This window comes from Lipotes vexillifer, unplaced genomic scaffold (assembly GCF_000442215.2).
Source record: "Lipotes vexillifer unplaced genomic scaffold, Lipotes_vexillifer_v1.1 scaffold2136, whole genome shotgun sequence".
Classification (NCBI taxonomy): Eukaryota; Metazoa; Chordata; class Mammalia; order Artiodactyla; family Lipotidae; genus Lipotes; species Lipotes vexillifer.
The window spans coordinates 235,290-246,464 of record NW_006792995.1 but is presented as its reverse complement, the minus strand read 5'-3'; the positions used below and the strand labels follow the sequence as shown (position 1 = coordinate 246,464).

Sequence of the window (11,175 nt, the reverse complement as noted above, 5' to 3'; positions counted from 1 at the left end):
GCAGGAATTCAGAGGCCCTTGAGGAAGGCGTGAGCTTCAAGCGCTAGGCTCATCTGATCCTCAGACCTGAAAAGCCTTCTCAGGGCCTGGCTTTCCAGGGACCTTGGCAGGGTCTGCATCCTGTCGACCTAGAGAGCTACACCCATTTCTCTCTTCCTGCTGGATTCCTAATGTCCATCCAGACCTGCCCTGGTCTCAGCGCCTCAGTGACGCCTTCCCTGAGCATCTCACACCCCTCAGAGCCTGTGCCACCCAATTTAACGTTGTTCCACAGACCACCTCAGATGTCCTTGGGGCCCGTGGGTGGGCTTTAGCTCCCCAACTTTCATGCAAATTCCCCAGGCTGGAAGGTATCTTTTACTTTGTCCCACGTGCCCAAGTGCCTTGGGACATGACAGGTGTTCAGTAAAGCGGCTGCCCCATGAAAGGCTGTACAAATAGCTGTAACCAGCTGGGGTACATATGCGCCAGCGCTGTGACCGCAGGCAGCCCCCCCCCCCACCCCACCCCACCGTGGGACAGGGTCAGGCTCAGGGAGCACGGAGATCAGAGCCTCCGGCCTTTCTCTCTGCCCACAAGCACAGCGGCGTTAAGCCCTCGTACCTTGCTGGCTTTCAAGATCTCGAACATGAGGGGCAGGCCCTGGGTGACGAGCTCCTCTGTGTACTCTTCCTCCTGAATGGTCTTAAACTCCTTCAACAGGCACTGAATGAGAGGCCGGCGGTGCTGCTGGAAGGCGATCCGCAAAGACTCCAGCCAGGTGTGCAGGGTCCACGGGACACCTGGAAAGGGGGCGGGCGCGGGTGGGGGAGGGGACGGGAGGGCAGAAAACAACCAGAGGCGAAGGCGTGTTTTTATCTGGAAGCTGGCCTTTCCGGGGGACATTACCACATCATGAGACCAAGAGCCTGCCTTTCGATGAATAGAGCCAGTGTTGCTTTTTTTTTACCCCCAAAGACCCGCAGAAGTTGAAATTAAAGGTCGTAATTCGATTCCCTTAACTATGGGTGTTTAGTTCTGCACGCTACTCATATTATTGGGGCCTGCATTTTACAAGGTATAATCCTTGTGTAGAATATTGGAATTATAATGCATACTCTTTATGCAGATTGCATCCTTCTGAGTTCTGACTTCCTTCGTCTCCATCCCCGCTACATCCGTGCCCAGAGCTTAGAGGTGGTGAAACCCACGGGTGGACCTCAGCATCTGCTGCTCTGGTCAGGGCAGATATTTCCATCTGAATATGAAGACACAGGAGGATACTGCTGCCGCTCCCATGTGCAAAACAACATTTCCATCTGCAGGCACTTCATCAGGTCTTTCTCCCTTGACAGAAGCCTCTCCAGCAGCTGATTGCTGTGATTTGCTTCTCCCCCCTCACTGTGAGACTGAGGCACTCGCTACTGTTTATAACAAGCACACGATTCAGGGTCTCAAGCTTCAGAATCAAGCGTCACAGGCTCGCAGGGCGATGGCATAAACGTCCGCCACACTAAACGGCCACTCTCCAAGAGAGACCAGTTTCCAGAACAGCACCGGGGGCCCCTCATTGGGGCTTCAGCCTACCCTGAGCTGCCACAGCCTGTGTTTACAGCCCGTGCTCCATCCTGCTGTTTCTGGGCCGGGGCTAGTGCCATTAGAGGGGTCAAGGCCAGGCCAGCCTGTTCCCCAGCCCAGACGCACGAAGGAGATGGCTCCGGCATAGCTCACTCAAGGGAGAGCCACCCCTAACTTTTCCCGAGGGTGGCTTTGCCCCTGAAGTGGGTGCAGCCTTGCTAGGGAAGAGATGCCCTCATCCTAGCTGGTGCCGGCGGCCGCTTCCTGGATTTGGGTGCTCTCAGGCAGCGATTCCCCAACCACTGGGAACCACCTGGGATGATTGTTAAATATAAAGATTTCCAGCCTTTATCCATCCAGACCCTCGACAGCAGAGCCTCTGGGTGTAGGGCCTGGCAATCTGTATTCAGACAAGCTCCCCAGGTGATTCCAATTTCTAACTCAGGGTCCAGAGTTTGGGAATCGTGCAGCCCCCCCCCCCACCCCACCCCACCGTGGGACAGGGTCAGGCTCAGGGAGCACGGAGATCAGAGCCTCCGGCCTTTCTCTCTGCCCACAAGCACAGCGGCGTTAAGCCCTCGTACCTTGCTGGCTTTCAAGATCTCGAACATGAGGGGCAGGCCCTGGGTGACGAGCTCCTCTGTGTACTCTTCCTCCTGAATGGTCTTAAACTCCTTCAACAGGCACTGAATGAGAGGCCGGCGGTGCTGCTGGAAGGCGATCCGCAAAGACTCCAGCCAGGTGTGCAGGGTCCACGGGACACCTGGAAAGGGGGCGGGCGCGGGTGGGGGAGGGGACGGGAGGGCAGAAAACAACCAGAGGCGAAGGCGTGTTTTTATCTGGAAGCTGGCCTTTCCGGGGGACATTACCACATCATGAGACCAAGAGCCTGCCTTTCGATGAATAGAGCCAGTGTTGCTTTTTTTTTACCCCCAAAGACCCGCAGAAGTTGAAATTAAAGGTCGTAATTCGATTCCCTTAACTATGGGTGTTTAGTTCTGCACGCTACTCATATTATTGGGGCCTGCATTTTACAAGGTATAATCCTTGTGTAGAATATTGGAATTATAATGCATACTCTTTATGCAGATTGCATCCTTCTGAGTTCTGACTTCCTTCGTCTCCATCCCCGCTACATCCGTGCCCAGAGCTTAGAGGTGGTGAAACCCACGGGTGGACCTCAGCATCTGCTGCTCTGGTCAGGGCAGATATTTCCATCTGAATATGAAGACACAGGAGGATACTGCTGCCGCTCCCATGTGCAAAACAACATTTCCATCTGCAGGCACTTCATCAGGTCTTTCTCCCTTGACAGAAGCCTCTCCAGCAGCTGATTGCTGTGATTTGCTTCTCCCCCCTCACTGTGAGACTGAGGCACTCGCTACTGTTTATAACAAGCACACGATTCAGGGTCTCAAGCTTCAGAATCAAGCGTCACAGGCTCGCAGGGCGATGGCATAAACGTCCGCCACACTAAACGGCCACTCTCCAAGAGAGACCAGTTTCCAGAACAGCACCGGGGGCCCCTCATTGGGGCTTCAGCCTACCCTGAGCTGCCACAGCCTGTGTTTACAGCCCGTGCTCCATCCTGCTGTTTCTGGGCCGGGGCTAGTGCCATTAGAGGGGTCAAGGCCAGGCCAGCCTGTTCCCCAGCCCAGACGCACGAAGGAGATGGCTCCGGCATAGCTCACTCAAGGGAGAGCCACCCCTAACTTTTCCCGAGGGTGGCTTTGCCCCTGAAGTGGGTGCAGCCTTGCTAGGGAAGAGATGCCCTCATCCTAGCTGGTGCCGGCGGCCGCTTCCTGGATTTGGGTGCTCTCAGGCAGCGATTCCCCAACCACTGGGAACCACCTGGGATGATTGTTAAATATAAAGATTTCCAGCCTTTATCCATCCAGACCCTCGACAGCAGAGCCTCTGGGTGTAGGGCCTGGCAATCTGTATTCAGACAAGCTCCCCAGGTGATTCCAATTTCTAACTCAGGGTCCAGAGTTTGGGAATCGTGGACGGGTGACCTGAGGATGGGACTTTGGGGCTGGCAGGATGCTGCTGTCTATGGGGATGGTGTGGGAACTTAGCCTGGAAGTGCTCCAACCAGCAAATGAGAAGTTCCCTGGGCTGCGTGGGGTGTGCGTGCGTGCGTGCGTGCGTGCGTGTGCGTGTGTGTGACCTGGAGCTGGGCAAAGGCTCTGTGCCCAGCCTTGGGGGGCCCCCAGACTGACCTATGCTCCTGATGTCAATCGTGACATCCACGTAGCCGTGCTCAGCGCTGTGATACATGGCCTCCCTCAGGGCTCTGAGTTTGGCCTTGCTGTTGCGGCTGGCGCACAGGGGGGGCGGGGCTGCCTCCGCCAGGTCTGTCCCCTCGGCCAGGATCTCCTCCAGGGACAGGATGTCGCTCTTCCCCTTCTCTGGCTGAGCGAGCAGTTTGCGGAACACATTCCTGTCAATCATAAACCCAGAGACGAAGACACTCAGAGATGGAAGGGCTCTGCCAAGGCAGGGACTAGGCAGGGGAAGTGGGGAGACCTCTCACTTGGTACAAGGGAAGGACGGGACCAACCCCGGGGTGGCGGTTTCAGAGGCCTGACCACAGGTGCTGCGTTTGGTGGATGGGAGAGATGGTGGGGCAGGTCTGGCTGTGTTTCCTTGAGGACAACTTGGAGCTAAGTGCATTCCCCAAATATCTAGAAGGTTCTAGAACCGTCTGCCTGCAGTTCCCCCCCCCCCATAGTGAATTTGCTTCACTTGGGGTTACGTGTAGTAAAATCTGATGGGGTAAATCCTGAAGGAAATGTAGACAGGAAGTAACCAAACATGAGGGGTTTTACGATTCTTTAAAATGGATTCTTCTCACTTCACGACAGGTGATAGGATGAGTGCTGACCAACCCTGGTGAAGAGCGACATCTCTGTGATAGGAAAGCCGGTGGGGAAAGGACCAGACAAGCCAGTCTGAGTGGACGTGTGCTGCATGAAGCTGGCCGGGCCTGGTCTGCCTCTGGGTCCCACATCCAGAGATACAGTGGGTCTGGGGTAGGCTTGGGAATCTACATTTTTAACAAGCACCACTTGGGACCTCGTGGCTTTGGGCCATCCTAGCCTACCTGTGTCCGTGGGCTGCGGCCTGGCTGAAAGAGTTCATATCACCCTGGGGGGTGGTAGAAATTCCATTCCTGTACATGGTTCCTATCAGGGGGTCCGCGCCACGCTCCAACAGCAAACTAACCAGCTCAAAATTTCCTGCAAGCCCAGAGAAGGGGGTTTTATAAGAGAATCAAGCAAACACACAGTCACAGACACATCAAGGGCCAGCGCGCTGCAGCCCCTTGGCCGGCGTGAGCATCAGCAACTCTTACCTACGGCGGCTGCGAGCTGGAGGGGCGTTTCTGAATAGTTCTCCTCGCCATGCTCCACAGAGCCCTCCACCTTGGCCCCAGCATCCAGGAGGAGCTGTGGAGGAAGAGTGGCCATTGAGATGTTTAAAGGGCATGCATGTGAGGAGACGTCAGGAAAAGGTGGTGGAAATCAGTGTGACGTCAGTGTTCCTGCCCTCCCTCTGGGTCTGTGAGCATGTGCACGGGGGAGGGCAATTGCACCTCAGAGGAAAAACCGAGAGCCTCTCGTATTTTCTAGAGCCTCGGATCACTCAAATTGTGGTCCGCGGACAGTAGCATCCGCATCCCCTGGGAGCTTGTTTGAAATGCTGGCTCTGAGGCTCCACCCCAGACCGAATGATGGGAATCTGCACTTCAGCAAGTTCTCCAAGTGATTTATATGTACATTAAAAGTTTCTAGAAGCACTGAGCTAGAAGCTCGTGGCACCAGAGTGTTGGAGGACTTCCTTTCGGGGTCGGTGACACAAAGCCTCGGAGAGTATTAGTGGGGTCTCTTAGAGCCATAGCAACTCAAGAGTTCTGAAAAACTCTTCGGGGACCACCAGGGCCAACCAGGACAAGAATCGCTTCTAGAACATCCTGGAGGGCTCTGAGGACAGCTCAGCAGATGCTGAGTTTTCTGGCCAGCAAGATCAGTGACTAAAGTGGCAGAGTGAGCTTCCAAGAGCGCTGCTGTATATGATTCCATTCTGTGCATCTCTGAGAGATCTGGGCTTCCTAAAAACAGAGATGCTGTCCATGCTGGATCTCACAGTGAACGTGCTGTCAGCACTGCTGATGTAAAATGAGGGGGAAACATCTGTCTTACCTGTTCAGGGCTACCTGAGGGCACAGCCAGGAAGGGGCTGCCTACCTGGCATTCCATGATGTGCGCACCTGCTGCAGAGAGGTGACCTGACTTCTGTTTGGCTTTGCTTGGCTACCCACTGCTCCTATTCCTGATTTAAAGGCTGGGGATGCCACTGCATGTTAAGGGATGGCATTTGTGTCCACTAGGCCACCCTCTGACCCCTCGTTTCTTAGATCCCTCCACTAGGAGTGGGCTGGTCATGACATTCTACAGGCAGAAGCCAGCTCTCGGTGTGACATGTCACACACTCAACCTCCTGAAACATGACTTTGGATCTGTCTTAAGGATTCCCATGACCTAGGAAACAACGAAGGATTCCTGTGGCACTCCAACATTGCCTAGGGGTCCCTGGCACACTATTTTCTGCTCTGCATAATTCTAAGAGGCTTGGACCACGTAAAAGGAGGTGAGTTCCTGATGTACCCAAAGCTCAGCATTTATTAGGGGGTCAGATGTGGTCAGGGACATGGATGCTGATCTCTTTTTTCCAATGAAGTAAAGTTTTAAGATCTAGAATAAACCGAGCTTAAGATCTAGAGTATACTAGATGGCTATTCATTGAACACCAACTCTACAACAGCCAGAAAAGGTGCAAGCAAAACACACTTACGTGCCCAAAGGACCTCAGATGAGGACATCTCTCCATACTCGGGGAGCTGTTTCAGAAGACACATGTGAAGACCCTACTCTAGACCTCTTGGATGGGATTCTCCATAAGTGGGATCCAAGCAAGTATCTTTTGGAACCGCTCCCTTGGTGACTTGGATGCTTCTTTCCAGTGGTTGGAAACCACTAGACTCTATGCAAACACTGGGGTCACACCTAAGGGAAGGTTCTAAGGTCTCACACCAGCCAGGTCTTATGTTCATGTTACAACAAGCAAAAATGAACAAATCCACAAAATCACAGCTCAGGCCCCACCCCCGAGCAACTGGGAACGACTTGATAAGCTTGCCACTCTGCGTGTGAGGCTGCATGTGGGTATGTGTTAAGTTCATATTGGTTAGAGCCAGGCCATATAGAGCATTACATATAATATTTTTATTCATATGATATGAATGTGCTATATTTAACTGCAGTTAACCAATATGAATCTCTTAGGGAATAGGCATGCTGGGAGAGGTACAAATTTGCATAATGAAAGAGGTAAAATTAAAGGTCAGATGTGGATAGGGAAATATGTTAATACCTGAACTACAGGAATATGTCCATGCAACACAGCAAAAGTCAGAGCCGTCCAATGGCGGGTCTCAGGGTGGACGGATGGATATTTATGAGGAGTACTGACAACCTATAAACAAATTGAAGTTATTTTCAAAATGTGACCTTCACAATACTTAGACCAGCAAATCTGACCTATCTGTGGCTGGGTATGTGGGCTAGATATGTACAAAAGGACGTCCTAGAAGGCGCCTCGGGAAACACTGGAGATGTGGGGTAGTGACTTTCTATCCTCCGTCACAATAAGCACTCCTTTGCTTCTCATCTGAAAAGAGTTGAATGGATGATTTCTGACCACCTCTAAGGAGCCTTGGAGAAGCTGTAATGGTGGCTACAATGAGCCTGCTCCCCTGCCTGTTTCCTCTTCCTGCTTAAGGGAGGGTGATGCTTCTGAGAGCTACAGGATGTCAGGTAGTGTGAGGCCACTACCATCACATCCACATCTTTAGGGGAAATTCTTGGCAGCAGCAAATCCCGTGCAAGAGGAGGTCTGCTTCGAGCTTTCAAGCCAAGCAATACCACCAGCCATCTGATGGAGGACATCACCATCTGGTCACAGCTCACCCCACACTGTCCTCACTTCATTCTTCTGCTGGCTTCCTGGTTGACAAGGACCCTCATGCTACTGGAAACCTAGGCACAAACCTTCCCTGGGCACACCACGAATGAGCAATCTGATACTGGCCTTCCCATATGGGGACCTCAAAACACCCCAGGCCAAGAGAGAGGCCGCAGGACAGCTAAAGGTTAGGGTCCTGCAGGATTGCCACCTACGCGTGGCTTTTCTTCCAAACATTCCTGGGGCCATATAGCCGCGATGCCTGCTGCTTTCATAGCAGTTGATTTCACTAATCACCGGTGGCGGGAGGACCTTGAACTGGAAGCTGTGGGATGGGCTAGAGGACCAGAGAACCCCACCAGGACCCAAAGTTGACGAGCCTTTGTAGGGATGTGCACAGTGCTTGGGGGATTCATAGCAGGAAAAAAAATCCCCAATACTTGAAATTTATAAGATCCAAAATGGTTCTGGATCCAAAACCATGTCTATTGCCTGCTTTCCTCAGATGAATATAAAGCATGCTAATTTTTTTATTTTTTTAAACTACAGTGCTAAGACTACAAGAGCATCTAATTTTGAACTAAAAAAAGTTTCCTGGGGTGGCTGAGTTAGGAGTGCAGCATGTCAGTCGATCTTCTCAGCCTCTGAGACTGCCAATATTAGGCTGCCGGAAGAGAGTGGGTCTTCTTTTTTTTTTTTCTGTGAGAGTGGGTCTTAAGTCAGCATAGAACATGGTCAAAAAGTGTAATTTTACCTATTATAAGCCTTGGTGGGGGCGGGGGCAGGAACCAATAATAACTGAGTCCTAAATTGATCCTACTCTGTATTTATTTCTTTCAACAACTCTCTGAGATGGGTGCGATTGTTCTCCCATTTTGCAAAGGGGAACACCGAGGCTCAGGAAGGTTAAACTATTTGCCCAAGCAGAAAAGCAAGTTACTAAGATGCAGCAGTTTCAGAATTTGAACCCAAGTGTCAAATTCTAAAGCCTGCAGGGGCTGGGGGGGGGGTATGCTTTCCACTATACCACGCTGCCTCAAGGAAGCTTTGTAATTAGCTTTAAGACCTGTGGTTTAAACCGGCCAACTGGGTGAGCCAATCGGGATTTGGTGGGGGAGGGTGGAAGATCTGGGGGCGGGGGGGGGGGTATGCTTTCCACTATACCACGCTGCCTCAAGGAAGCTTTGTAATTAGCTTTAAGACCTGTGGTTTAAACCGGCCAACTGGGTGAGCCAATCGGGATTTGGTGGGGGAGGGTGGAAGATCTGGGGGAGCTACACCTTAGCTCAGGGTACGTGGACCAACTTTGTATTTGGCAGAGGAAAGGGCTGATGGCTCAGGAGAGCTCTCTCTTCCTGACCCCAGAAGGAATGGATCAGCAAGAAGAATCAGAGATTGGGTACAGATGAACTGAGGGAAAAGCTAGGGCTCCTTGTGGCCTCACTGGTTGTTTTTAAATGAAAAATGTTTTGGGGCAGCTCCTTGGAGTTTGGTTGGGCTGGGGCCTCAGGACGGAGGAAATCCAACAGCTGGTCTGACCTATTTGCTGGACTGAGCACCCTCAGCAGTGGCTCTTTGGGAGATAAAGCCCCCCTCTCTTTGCTCGCCTTTCCCCGGGGACTGCCAGGCCCAGGGGCCCTGCAGCCCTCTGCACCCTCACCTCCACATTCAGGTCAGCTCCGGCATCCAGCAGCATCTGAACCATTGCCTCGTCCCCGCGGACGCAGGCGTACATCAGGGGGGTCATGCCCTGCAGTGAGTTAAAAACCAGAGAATGGAGGTTTACCAGGTGAAGGTGTCACTTGACAAAACAAACGGAAAATCTTACTTACTTGAAGAAGGCTATAACTGTACTCAAAATCCAGTATTTTAAAGTAAATGTACAGCCCTATAAGGTCATAATCCTCCATATTTTGAAAACCAAAAGGGAAGCAAGAAGGGAAACATACATTGCCTTTCTTTTGCATTTATCTTGGCTTAAGTCGGAGGATTTTTTGTTTGTCTTAGGGTGCAACAGATCTAAGAGTGTTTGCTAAAACAAGTGGCTGGTTTCAACTGAAAGCTCTCAGGAACTTTCTGGATTCTGCAATATCAGCCCTAAGCTATCTAATTGGTAAACACTGTTTCCTTGACATTTTCTCTTTCACGGTATAAGTGTCATCTTTGCTCTATGTGAGCTGCTGGTCAGTGTCAAGGGAAATTGGTGCCTCTGAGTATGACCCCAGCATGACGTCAGCTTTGACATTATCATTTACAAGCAAAAGGCAAGGGAATGAGGAATGACTTTCAGGAATTCCATATCTGCCCACGATTCCTGCTTATTACGAAGTACCACAACCAACAGAAGTAAGGGATAGATTTTTCAATAAACAGTGTTGTGAAGGCAGCTATTTGGGAAAATGTTCAGGTTAGAGCCTTATCTCACACTATACACCAAAATCATTTCCAGTTTGATTAGCGATATAGAGAAAAAAATTAAAACCTTAAAAGACATCTAACTGGATCCGTTTCTAGGCATAAAAGTAATGGAAGAAATCACAAAAGAAAATCATTACAGTGTTGAGGACATGCAATTGAAAACATAAACAAAACTGAGGTAAACAATAAATTGAGACATCTGTCATATTATAACAGAGGGCTATATGTCTAATATGTAAAGAGCTCTTTGAAATAAAGAAGAAAAACACTTAAGCTCTAATGAAAAACAGGCAAAAGATTAATTAAATTAAGTAAAAGATTAATAGGGTACACATAAATAGTTGGAGAGTGTATACAAGGAAACAGTCTCTGGGAAAGAATTAATTTGAGATCAAAAACTTTAAGATAAGTTGATGCATTTGAGTGGCTATTTCCACTTAAAAAAAATTTCCCTAATGAAATAATCAGAAATTTGAACAAAGATTTGTGTAAGTATATGTAGCTCAGCATTACTGATATAAGTAATTAGAAACAATCTAAGTATTCAACAACTGAGGTATGGTTCACTGAACAAATAATATGACCATTTTATGTAGCCATTAAGAGTGAGTTAAAAAAAGAATATTTAATGATACTGCAAAGTATCTTTAATACAAAATACCAAAACCAGAAAGATAATAAATCCTTGTTCTTAAAAAATAGTGTGTGTGTGTGTTGTGTGTGTTGTGTGTGTGTGTGTGTGTGTGTGTGTGTGTGTGTGTGTGTGTGTGTGTGTATTAGGGCTCCTTTGTGTTGCTCAAGAAAATTATTAGCTGTTATCCCTTCCCTGGAACTTGCTGCATGAGCTGCCCATGTGAGAAGCAATTCCATTTGTCCTTTGTGACTTTCCATCTGGGGCTCACATTGAAAGCTGCTGTTTGTTTTCTCCATCTGTGACATCTTCACCCACCCCGGGGTGTCTCCCTGATAGATACACAAGCCTCTCACTGTACCTGTTTCAGTGGTTTGGGGGATGGCTGCCTGTCTCTGAGGTGTCTCCTAGGGTCCCTCAGAATGACTTTTGTGTATCTTAAACACACCCTGAAAGTTTGGTGAAAATCTGCTTGGATTTTTTCTGTGATGCAGAGAACTAATTTTAACCATGCTGGAAAAAGGGCCTGAAGGACACAAGCT

General features: G+C 49.9%; 1 protein-coding gene across 2 annotated transcripts in view; it reads right to left on the bottom strand.

Annotated features, from left to right (window-relative positions):
- The window catches only part of ABTB3 (ankyrin repeat and BTB domain containing 3), a 122,192-nt gene that overhangs the window by 35,714 nt on the left and 75,303 nt on the right, over positions 1 to 11,175 (bottom strand). For both annotated transcript variants that reach the window (XM_007466189.1, XM_007466190.1), the window contains 6 exons: positions 9,245 to 9,334; positions 6,994 to 7,095; positions 4,916 to 5,009; positions 4,664 to 4,799; positions 3,780 to 4,000; positions 2,142 to 2,320 (listed from right to left, as the gene is read on the bottom strand). In XM_007466189.1, coding sequence (XP_007466251.1) covers positions 2,142 to 2,320; positions 3,780 to 4,000; positions 4,664 to 4,799; positions 4,916 to 5,009; positions 6,994 to 7,095; positions 9,245 to 9,334 — 822 coding nt within the window. The remainder of the gene's footprint in view (positions 1 to 2,141; positions 2,321 to 3,779; positions 4,001 to 4,663; positions 4,800 to 4,915; positions 5,010 to 6,993; positions 7,096 to 9,244; positions 9,335 to 11,175) is intronic.